The sequence below is a fragment of the Astatotilapia calliptera genome, chromosome 12, assembly GCF_900246225.1.
Source record: "Astatotilapia calliptera chromosome 12, fAstCal1.2, whole genome shotgun sequence".
NCBI lineage: Eukaryota > Metazoa > Chordata > Actinopteri > Cichliformes > Cichlidae > Astatotilapia > Astatotilapia calliptera.
The window spans coordinates 32,131,805-32,144,221 of NC_039313.1; the positions used below are offsets into that span (position 1 = coordinate 32,131,805).

The 12,417-nt window shown below is 38.7% G+C and overlaps 1 protein-coding gene across 1 annotated transcript; it reads right to left on the minus strand.

Annotated features, from left to right (window-relative positions):
• Window positions 1–29: 29 nt before the first annotated feature.
• LOC113033755 (interleukin-6 receptor subunit beta) lies at window positions 30–11,898 on the minus strand. The gene is made up of 15 exons (XM_026187836.1): window positions 11,451–11,898; window positions 10,318–10,422; window positions 9,798–9,918; window positions 9,585–9,712; window positions 9,339–9,469; window positions 8,678–8,825; window positions 8,491–8,570; window positions 8,167–8,380; window positions 6,767–6,967; window positions 4,847–4,945; window positions 4,406–4,543; window positions 4,097–4,222; window positions 2,932–3,016; window positions 2,379–2,460; window positions 30–1,996 (listed from the first exon to the last, which is right to left on the minus strand). Exons 1-15 carry the CDS (start codon window positions 11,548–11,550, stop codon window positions 1,490–1,492), a joined length of 2,265 nt encoding a protein of 754 aa, XP_026043621.1. The 5' UTR covers window positions 11,551–11,898; the 3' UTR covers window positions 30–1,489.
• Window positions 11,899–12,417: the final 519 nt, after the last annotated feature.

Consider the following 12,417-nt stretch of genomic DNA (forward strand, 5'->3'; position numbering starts at 1 on the left):
GCATCCTTCTGTCACACCAACCCTATATGACCACATCAGTGACTCTTCTCTGTGGTCTTCCTCTTTTCCTCCTGCCTAGAAGCTCCATACTGAGCATCCTTTGTGCATCGTATCCACTATCACTCTTCTACACTTGTCCAAACCATCTCAGCCTTGCCTCGATTACTTTCTTCAAAATGGTCAAATTATGCTGGCGCGACAGCTCATTTCGAATCCTGACCTTTCTGCTCACTTCCTATGAGAATCTTAGCATTCCAGGTTGCAAGAAGTCTGAAGCCCATCCCTAAATATATAAAGGTTACCCCAATGACTCAGTTATATATTCCCAGAGTTAATTCACAAACAAGGTTCCTTCTAAAACAGACAGCGATTTTGTCTGATTGTCTTCAATGCTTCAATGATCCATCTGTCTCCTGTGCATTCATAGAGAGCATGGTTTGCTTTATGAGAAAAGCGTCGCTTTTCAATAATTCATTTAATAACTTGAACTCATGAAGAGAATTTCTAGATGTGTTCAAGGAGTGGAAGGTGTTTTGCAGATTATATGGTCTTGCAGGGAGTAGAAGTGGTTCAATATCTGACTAAGATGCCGCCTGGTGGCACTGAGGATGCCTCAGTATCTTTCTAGAAGACTTGGTTGTAGCTGGACAGGGGCTAAAAAAAAAAACTGGGCACTATTTTCAGTCTCACATGGGTCCCTATTATGATATTTTGTAATAAATAAGACTCCACAGAAGCATTACTTTGCCTGTGACTTTGTCTGTATCTTGGCTGTCCGCGCATATAAGGTCTTTCTAATGACTTGTCTGGTTAAATTAAAGTTCCACTGACTTCCTGCAACATTTTGTGGTGTGAAATGGTGAAAAGTCCAAGTTATAACTCTTTTGCACAATATAGGATATTTTTGAACATAGCGTATAAGTGTCTGTTAATGATTTGAATTACTTGTACTGTACACTGCTGGGTTGCTTTATCTATATTAGTGCAGCATAATGCAATAGTAGATTAACATTTTCAAATTTGCAAAATAATTAGTAACCAGATCTTTACAATAATTGGTACAGAATAAAAGTATAATGTTCATAACCAAAACATAGTGAAGTAGAGAGAAGAACATGTACTTCAGTTAAGTATTTGGCTGAATGTTATCATATTTCAGAGTGTCTGGTGGCACCCACATCTTACAACGATGACATACGTTCACATTATGAAATACATGTAATATACAGCGTATTAAATGCAGACACCAAGATGAGCATGTCAAACATGGAGTAACAATGATCTTAAGATAAAAAAGGAGGCCCTCCTTGCTTATTATGCTGCTGTGGAACTTTCCATATTTTCTTTATACAAAAATACCAAAAATGCAGAGCCGATGAGTCTGCCCCACAAGACAGGCCATTGTTTTCCTTGCTGTAATAAACCTTTGGGCCACATCTTATCTGAGCTCATTTGTTGCTGAAGTTGCTGAGTCTGTCTCAATGTGTTTTCACCCTGTGTCACTGTTAGAAATGTAACCTGCATCACAGATCAGATAAGAGCAGTCACTCTGCCTGCCCCAATTCAACACGTGCTCTGTCTCACAGGTCATCGGATAAACAGGCTGACTTTCAGTCAACAAACTAGGAAAGTGACTTCTCACAGCAGCCTCGGTCTGATGTGATATCTCGGAGATGTCAGCCTGATTTCTGTCCTTGTCGCTCTGAGGAAGCCAGAGCTTGGTTTCGTGTAGCGGAGCGCCGGCAGCCTCTTGATTTTCTTCTGATATGAAAACCTTGATAGGAGGACGGGACTGGTTCTCTGTGGGTTGTGCACTATAAGAAACATACTCAGAGTCTAGAGTGAGGCAGCCAATCAACAGCAGAGAGGTATCCTCACGCTGGTCATCATCTGGTAAGAGCTGAGAGGTTCGCTCAACTATGATGAGACTTTTGTCTCTGAGGACATCAGTCACCTGGAAGTCTTCAATATTAAGGATGCTCCTCTCTGCAAATTTCTGTTGAAAAGAATGAATGAGTGGTCATTTTGTGGCTGGCTGCTGTAGCTTTACATATATTTGTGTTTATTGTTTCTCTTTTTTTTAGTTGTGCAAACCCTAACGGGTCATTTTGTCAGTCTTAGAAGTTTTCTTGTTCCCGTTTCTGTATGGTGTCTTTGCCATTCCCCCCTTGTTGTCTGTTTATTAGCATCCACAGTTTTCAAGATATCATGTTCAAATTTTGTGTGATGGTAGATATCATTAACAGGTGTTTTTGTTATAATTAGTTGGACTAATATTGTAAATCTGAGTCTGACGATGGGCACGAAGTCTCCCATGCACAGATATATGAGCTGTAAGTAATTAACCCAACTATGAAAGCTGTAAAAAAACAGGTTACCTCATGGTTTGGGTCCATCAGCCACTGGCCTGTTTTGCTTAGTCGAGGGCTAGAGATTAGCGGGAAGAAGTACGACTTGTACCTAAAAAGTAATGTTGATTAAAGTCATTATCAGTGACAAGGACTAACCGCGTACTATCAGAGCATTCACTTCTGATTTTTGGAAACTGTTCCTGTAAGTCCAAGAAACCAGGAGAATCTTCAGGAAATTGTTCGCATTTTTGCAGCATGTTTAATCTTTCAGAGCCAGATTGACCAGAAAAAGCAGGTTCATGGGCCAATGACTTGAGGTCAGATAAAAAAAGATAACCGCTGTTAAATCCCATAAATGTTTGTGAAATACTGGTAAATATTCACATTTAGGAAGCTGTTCTCAAACAAGTTTTGGTAATGCTACTGCAAAATATGACTAGTTAGTAGCAAATAACATTTAACGTACATTTTTTCCCTTCATGCCATGCCTTGCATACAGTCTTTGGGCCAAAGATCACATGACATACATGAAAAACAAACGCATTAGTATTACTAAAAGAACAGATTGCCCAGCACTCACAGATTCCTGGACAGGATGGAGAGGATTAACACAGTGGCAGCAACCAGCAGCAGAGGAATCGCTGTAGCCACCACCGTTACATCATCTGGAAAGAAGAATATCAGATTCTCTTTGTTTCAAAAAAACAGAATAAATAAATCACTTTCCTGCAGTCACAGCAGTATGTTTCTATCGCCTGTATTTATGTCCATCATCTGGGTCAGTTGTGTACCTCACTGTCGAGCATTTTCTGTAATAGCCACCTGCACTTTATCCATCCATCCGTGCTTTTCAAATTAAAAGCCTATATAACAAATTCAACATTTTATTGCTCTCTATTCTGTTATTTCTCTTATTGTGCTATAAGAGTTATTCAATTTTTGATGCTGAAAGAAAAGCCATCAAGCTGGCTTTGATGTAGGCAGTGCACTCATTTATAATTATAATAGAAAATATCTTAATTGCAAAGTGTGTTTCACATAATTGTGTCTTGTAACATGTGAAAAGTTCTTGTTTGCATTTGTATGATATAGACTTTCATTTTTTGGGGGGAAATCCTCCAGAAATACAGCAGAAACATGTTTTGATTTTTTTAAGATAGTTTAAGTGTATTTTTGTTTGTCTCTTGGGTTGACATGGGTTGAAAATGTGAGGTAGCAAGTCATGCTGTCCACTACAAACGATGCTGTTTTGTTTTGAAAGGGGTAAAGTTACTGAACATTTCTGAAATCCTGCAAAATCAAAGTCAAGACTGTCAAATTGGACCATTTCAGTTTTGGCAATAAAGTGATAATATCTGAAAATAAGTTGTCGCTTAACCTCCCTTGCGGCTTTGAAATGTGGAAGCTGCAATTTTTGTCCATTTTAAATGAAAGTCCATGTGCTCTCTTAGCCCAGCCCCAACAAATGAGACATCAACAGAAAGAGATACATAAGCAGTGCTTGATATAGAGATCTCAGACTCAGACAGAGAATCAAAATTAATTGCTGGCTCTTAGGAGGATATACAACTGGTTTCACAGGTGAACAAATGCTGCAGTCCACACACCAGGGGGCGCTGCAGATATGGCTTCAATGATTGATTCTAAGTATATTGAGTAGAAATCTACTACAAAGAAATGTAGCCAACGCTGCAATGCAAAAAAACCACAGAAAGGAATCTGGTTTTGGGTCCAGTGAAACTCACCGAAATCTGTCGTCATTTGAACGATGCTTTTAGAAACATTATCAGCCAACAGCGTAACAGAATACTGAGCGTTGGGCATCAGGTCATAGAAAGTGTGCTGCTGGTCATCTGGCCACAAAGGTAAAGCTGCAAATGGGAGACTGTATGTTGCATTTGCAAAAAGGTGATAAAATATGCATAACAGTTTTGTGTAACACCTCTGCAAGTGAGAAAATATACATGGACAAATCTAATGAAAAAAAGACAAACTTTTTTTTTTTTTTACCGTGGAGTGAGATTTTATGTTAAAAGGCTCATTAACCCACATACATTGTTTGTCTGAGTCTTTCCTCAGAACTGCTTCATATCTGCTCACTCTGACTGGCTCAGACTTCCTCTGCCACTCCCACATAATGGTCACTGATGTCTTAGTCACACTGACACTCAGATTGACCACCTCCATCAAAGCTGAGAAGACGAACACACACAGATAGAAAGTCAGATATAGATTCCTCATTTTTCCCCTGCATTTAGTTCAATGCAAATAACTTCTGTTCTGCTGTAAATTACTTTGCATATTATTCGCCCATTTTACTGCATTAGCATCACTATTAATTGACTCTTAGATAAGACTTTTCTCATTTTCTACTCACAGAAACAATACTAACTGAGAATACTAATACTGAGAGCTGATGATTCACATTACCGAGTCATCCGGTGCAGATGCAGATGTTATCACCCCCACACATTTCTATCTGAGCTCATATTTACCTCCGTACTGCAGACTTGCCGGCAGAGACTGACGAGACCCATACTGCTGGTTGTAAACGGGAAACACACTGATCAGGTACTCCTTATTAGGGTCAACATCTGGAAACATGCACAGTAAACAGAACAGCTGTATAAAATACAATGTCTGTTATAGACTAAAATACCATATATAAGTCACTCTTTCAGTTTGATTTATTTCCCCTCACCCCCAACAGGTTGCAGCAGACGGGTGCCCCTCCCTGAGCCTGGTTCTGCTAGAGGTTTCTTCCTGTTAAAAGGGTTTTTTTCTTCCCACTTTCTCCATGTGCTTGCTCTTAGATTGCTTTTTCTCTGTATTATTATGGGGTCTTTACCTTACAATATAGAGGGCCACAATGGTTGTTGTGATTTGGTGCTATATAAAACAAATCTGAAATGAATGAATTTAGACTTGATTTGTCAGGAAAAATGTACAAAGAAAAAAAAAAGCTAACATAAAACTTCTCCTAAGAGAAAAGATGCACCTACTAGCTAATTTCCATCTGCACTATTTAAATCCACATGGACAGTCTCCAGCAGTAATACATCCCCGCACAGCGCCCCCCAGCATTCAGCAGTATACATAAACTGCTCTGCTTCCTCAAAACTCAGCAACAGCCCAAAGTGTGAAAGTGTGAGAGTGTGTGTAGAAAAAATTAGTCGCTAACAAATGCCCAAACATATTTTTAAAGACTTAATGAAGAGCTGTTTGAGGAAACTGCTGTAAAATTTATCACATTTTTGTTGTAGATCTTATTAAAACACAACATAATTATGACATTTACCTGTTTCTTTATGGTAAAAATGGTAAATGGCCTGCATTTGTATAGCGCTTTACTCAGTCCCCTAAGAACCCCAAAGCGCTTTACACTACATTCAGTCATTCACCCAGTCACACACACATTCACACACTGGCGACGGCAAGCTACATTGTAGCCACAGCTGCCCTGGGGCGCACTGACAGAGATTTATCTGGAAATCTCCATTTTAAAAAAATCCCCACTAATCAAATGCAAATCAAATACATACAAGATGATAGCTTTTTCCCCCATGTTGGGCTCTGTTATCTAACACCATCTAGATTGTGGTGATGAGGTCCTATCAGCACAACTGCACTTGCTATTTTGCATCAGCTTTACAGTAAAAGCCTGCTAGTGGAGAAATTTACTCAGCAGCACGTAGCAGCCTTAAGGATTCAAAGATAAAGCCAAAGAACAAGTGGCAGAAAGCGGTTTGCCCCAACAGTGAGTCAAACCCCATAGATGTGAAAATGCACTCCTTTACACCAGAAACACTTAATATGGCTTTTTTTAAAAAAAGAAACCTGTTTAAAAGTAACCAATTAAAGATATGCATTATTAGATCTGATCATGTTTTGCACCACTGCTGGCTGCTGTAGCTGCTGCCTCTCAGCTTTGCTTCACTTCCATGAATTTGAGTCACTGAACTGGACTTCTCTGTGCTGTCTGTGCCTTCTGGAGCATTTTAATGATATTATCTGACAAATAATGCAGTTTACTAACAATGCTATGGCAAAAACACTCATATTAAGGCTAATAAGGCATCTGTGATGTCACAGCGGGTTTGTCTATATAAAGTCTCTGGTTAAAATGCTCAGTTCTAGAGTGGCTGACTGCTTGGCCCCCACCTCTGCTAATTGGAATCCAATTTAGTGAACTGACGTTTGTCTTGTTGGTGGCTTTTTGAGCATTTTTAATGGAGTTATCTAACAATAATATGGCTTGTTGTATGGTACAGCTTCACGAAAAAGAAGATGATGCCTGAGCAGTATGCTTTTATTCTGAAGTGACTGCAGGACACAGAATTCAAGGTGAAGCCAATATATCATATTCATTAAAAAATAAAATGACTTTTGTTTTGGGGTTTTTTCCCCCTTTTCACCTCGTATGACGGTGGAGGTGATGAAGCCGTCAACTCGAGACCAGTGGCTGGTGGATGGACTCGTCTCAGGGTGCCACTGAATCAGGAAATAACTGACAGGCAGGGTGTGACCTTGGTTGATGGGGATCTTCCACTGGACCAGAAGCTCATTTTTTTCTGGGTAAGAGGTGGAAATCCACATGTTTCTGACAGAGGGAAGAGCTGCGAAAACAGGGCCCACATTATTACATAGATTAAGATGAAGAAGACAACGCTCATCATCAACAGTAAAATAAGCTACCATTTTTAAGTCTCCTATTTTTGAGATCCGCACTTGTTCCAATGCACTGTGCATTTTTGAAATTTCTCTTCTTGTTAAACATATGAGGCAAGTTTTTAAGAAAAAACAGACGAGATCGTGGAAAGATTTTGCAATAGGTTTTGTAAAAACAGCATGTCACTGGTCTGCTGCTTCCTTCGATGAAAAAATAACATGCAGGATGTTGCAAAAGTGAGCAGCACGCGTATCGTATCTAATATCTAGAGCTGGAAGCCAATAGTCACGATTGTGTAAGATACTGCAAATGTCTTTTTTAAAATTCAAATTCAAAATTCAAATTCAAATTTTATTTGTCACGTACACAGTCATACACAGTACGATATGTAGTGAAATGCTTGGACAACTGCTCGTGACCTAAAGAAAACAAAAAAAGGAAAGGCTATGAATAAGATAGGAAATAAATATGCAAAATTAAAAAGGGTAAATTTAACTAGGAAGGAATAAAATATAAATTAAGGTTAAAAATGAAATAACTGTACAACACAAATTAGAATGAAGGGTAAATTTAACTGGGAAGAATAAGATAAAATATATAAATTAAAGTTGAAAATAAAATAACTGTACAACAAAATACACAATACACAATATAGAACTATATAAGAATGTATGAAGAAATCTAAATATAAATAAATATATACACAATAACAGCAGCTGTACAAGTATTAACTGGAAATGAAATGTTGTTGGAGACATATACATACAGAACAAGGATGCTTTTGGCCTCTGCTATTTTTGGCAGTTAATATAGTTGGGTTTTTATTACATATCTAAATTTTGACCAGGTGACTGACAAGCTAGCCTGGGTGTATATATGTTTGTAGCGACCAGATATTATCAGTGGGTTGCTGACTGCCTCTACACCCGTAAGACTGAGGCCTAAAATGCATTAATTAATTCTTCTCCTCTTGGATGCTTTTAGAGCTGCTGTCAAATATTCCCTTTATGGAGGAAAGAGTTCAGTAGCTTTAGGAAGAAATGCATTATTTAAAGCAACTCATGTTAAAATTGTGATGTCTGTGGGGATCAATATTCTACAAATACCCCAGCATATCACTCAGAACATTAATATAACAATAATTACATGTCATAACCAGGATCTTCTGTCTTTTTGTGCTGAAGCTGAGATGGGCAGCAGGGCCGTAGCCAGCTGTGTTGAAGGCTCTGACTGTGATGCTGCAGTTCCCCTCCTTCACCACTAGGCGTGTCACATCAGTGGTGCTTTGAATCAGTCCACCTTCTTTATAGCTCATCTGGTATCCAAGGATTCGACCTTCAGTTTCAAGAGACTCAGGAGCCTAAGATGGAAAAAAGAAACAATAATAAAAGATTCATTTTAGTAAATCAGAACGGTATTTTTCTGCATTTATATGAGAACTCATCATCATAGGTAAGTGAGACACTATACCTTCAACATAATGAGATGAACTTCCAGAGATCCACCTTTTTTCTCCAGTCTGTAAAACACCTCTGGTGGCCTGGAAGGAACTAAAAGAAAAAAAAATTGAGCTTCTTTTTAAAAATTTATTAATTTATTTTATATATGTCAGTGTTGTAGCTCCTGGTATTCTGTCCCTGATGTGCATGCCTGTCACCTCTGTCCAGTGTTCTTCCTCTGATTTCAGAGCTCCAGTTACTCCAGAAGATCTGTTCCCTGCAGGCCACAGCAGCTCTGTAGACTGTAAACGGCAGGAGGTCTTTGATGGTGTAATTCAACGTCAGTTTTGCAGATAAATCTGGAACCTGGACACAAAAGCACACAACCAAACCTATGGGACAAAGCTGACTGTAAGTGGACGTACTATGCTCTTCTATACTTCGATCCTGTCTACTCTGTCACAGTGCTGGATGGCCGAAGGAATAATGAGGTTAGTGCATGTACAAGAATCACTGTAAGTCAAAAGATCAGGTTTCAGCCATTTTTATTTTGGGATCAAAATGTTGCCTCTATTAAAACTTTATTAAACAATTAAAATACATTTGTGATTTAAGGAGCTTGGAAAGAAAAGCGACTGGACTTCTTTAAGTTTCTTTAAGACGTTTCATGTCTCATCCGAGAAGCTTCTCCTTAGATTACTATGACATGGATGACCTACATGTTCATATTGTGATTCCCTTTTTGGTCGTTTTTACATTTTCCAAAGCTTATTAAGCTACAAACCCTGTTCCAAAAGAAACTAAACAAAAACAAAAGAAGTTCACATCTAACGACCACAATCGCCTACAGAGCCTACAGAGTGTTGGCATGATGCTAACCTTGGTCCATATGTCCTCGCTGTCGAGTCTGTAACGAAGCTGACATCTGCCATCACCGCTGCTTGTCCAAGACACGACAAGTGAGTCCTCAGTAGAGCTGAGCACAGTTAATACAGGTGTAGGGGGCTTGACTGAGAGGAGGAGACAAAGAGCAAATTACTTCATCATCATTTTATATGAGCGGACAGCAGAGGAAGAAGCCAGGTGGATTACAGGTGACAGTCACAAAACGTGTGGGTGTCTAACCTGCTTCAAAAAGAAAGATACTGTGAGGCTCAGACCAGATCTCTGTCATGTGGTTTTTAATCCTTGCTGTCACATTGACAACGGATGCTGAGTTGAAGATGCCCTGACAGGATATAATTTCGTGGTCCCTAAATAGAAAAGATAAAACATCTGAGAAGATTCCACAAGATCACTTTGTAATTATCATCGTAACGAAATCATCAAGTTTTATACCTGCTGAAAATCAGGGAGGCGGTAGTCTCAGTGTCGCTGTTTGAGTCTAGACTCCACTCACATGTCATGGATACTTGTCTGTCTGCAGACTTTTGGTAGTAACACGACATGTTCAGAGTACCTGCAGGAAAAGACGTTTAAATAACACGTCACTCCAAAAAGCTGAAGACTTTAGTTTTGGGTCATGTGAACGACATGTCTACACATCAGAGCGGGTTAACTGAATACGTTCTTCTACTGGGCCTACATTTAATGTTTTACAAAATTAACATGATTAAATGAAAACTTCAAACCAGTCACTGAGACCAAAAAAAACTAACATCCAGAAACATATAACCAGATATATTTTTTAACTTCTATTTACATAAAAAAAACCCTTCTCAGTCATGTTTAAACAGATCCGATTTCTCATAGATCCTTATCCTTCTGCTGAGGTCCTTTTAGAAACAGGCAGCTTTACTTCATGTTTCTATTTTTTAAATCAGATGATAAAAAACAATAAGCAAACATGTGTGCTCACTCTGTGTGGATGAGGGTGGGCGAGGGTCACAGTCTGCAGGGGTGGTGACACACACCCGTGTGTTTTCTTTGCAGATCTCCAGCTGAAAGTCTCTAACTGTCACTCCTGACGCGAAGAAACAGGGAAACAGAGAAAGTCAATGAAAAAAGAATAAAGATCATTAAAGATTTTAATGATTTTGGTGCCCTGGATGTTTTTGTAAAGTGTGAAATGGAAAGTGAGACAATGTTTATTCACTAAAGACAAAGACTATATTGCCAAAAGTATTCACTAACCTAACCCAGTCACTGAATTCAGGTGTTCCAATCATTTGCATGGCCACAGGTGTACTACATCAAACACAGACTGCTTCGACAAACATTTGTGAAAGAACTGGTTGCTTTCAGGAGCTCTGTGAATTCCAGCATGGTCCCGTGATGGGATGCAACCCGTGCAACACATCCATTTCCTCACTACTAAATATTCCACAGTCGACTCTAAGTGGTTATAACAAAGTGGAAATGATTTGACTAAAATTACAGAACTTGTCTGACTGTGTTGTGCAGTGTAAAGAGCATGAACAATTTCATGCTATAAACTTTGTGGGAACAGTTTGGGGATGGCCCCTTCCTGTTTCAACATGACAGGTCAATAACAACATGGATGAGCGAGTTTGGTGTGGAAAGGACTCGCTTTCACAGTCCTGACCTCAACCTGCTAGACGCCTTTGGGATGAATGTGAACAAATGCTTTTTGCATTATAGTTTATAACTTCTCTACACCGATAGAAAGGTGAAAAAATGCCCGCGTAATTCTGACGCTCTGTTTTAAAATGATTCAATAAAATAAATTTGAAAAAAAAAAAAAAAAAAAAAAACTGTACTTCAATCAGAAAGTGTGTTCCCTTAAAAAAACAACAACACGTCAACAAGAGCTACAGTTCAAACACACACACACACACACACACAACTGAACGGATCAATAAAAGACCTTGATCAGAAAAAAAAAAAAAAAGTCCTGAAATTTTTCTTCAGGAATTTAGCGAATTCAGTTTGGCTCCCTCACAAGCCAAACACTTCCAGTCCAGAAAACACTTTAGTAACATTAAAATGCAAAATCTGACTTTTAACATGAAACATTTGTGGATAACTTACCATAAGAAAACACACCAATCAGGAGACTCATCACTGTCCAGGTACAGAAGTGCACTTTAAGAACCCAAACATCCATCTTAACGGTAAAAATGATTTTCATCTAAACATCCAAGGACATCCGCACTTAATCTTTAAAAAAAGAGGTCTTTAAAAAAAGGTTCAAACCCCACAGAGAACGTCTCTGGTGTGTGCGGGAGGAAGGAGGAAGACGCCTCTGCTCAGCTCTGAGCTCGCTCAGGAAATTGCTCCACTCATGTAATCAAGCGACAAACTTGTGAAAGTATGTTTATGCTTCACTTGTATGTAGAGGATTATATGTCTATAAAGTTTAGTAGGATTACGGTAACTTTCAGCGCACTCTGGTGGATAAACTGTGTACAGCTATTTGACTCATGTAGTGAGCTACCAATCACAAAAACAAAAGCGTTAGCTAAATATACATTTGTACATGTTGGTTAGCAGCCATAGGCTGTAAATTTTTTTAATGTTATTTGTTCATCAAAACAGCCACCTGTTGAGCCAGTCTAATGAAAAAACGAATTATTAAACTGTTAGAGGATAAACTGCCAGAGATACAGAAGAAAATATTGATAGTTTCAAGAATTTAAAGGAAACGGTACAAAAGAAACAAACTTGATGGACAGAATGGCTACGCTGCTACTGTTAGCTAACGATATTTAAGTTATTGCTAGCTAACATTACTTTTAAATAATGGTAGCATAATGAATACATACAACAAATAAATAGGCGCTGTGTGTTTACAAAGTAGTGGCCAGAATTGCTATAAAGAAGGAGAGGAAATGGGTTAAAAAAAAAAAAAAGGCCCAAGTGAATTTCAAACAAGTTTAAAAAAATGTTATCATAGAAAGTGGTGTTGATGATGGGATTCCGAGCTGTGGGGGAACATTAGCTGAAATCTGGTTGGGAATTATCAGCATCAGGACCCATTACTTGAGAGCCAGTAACA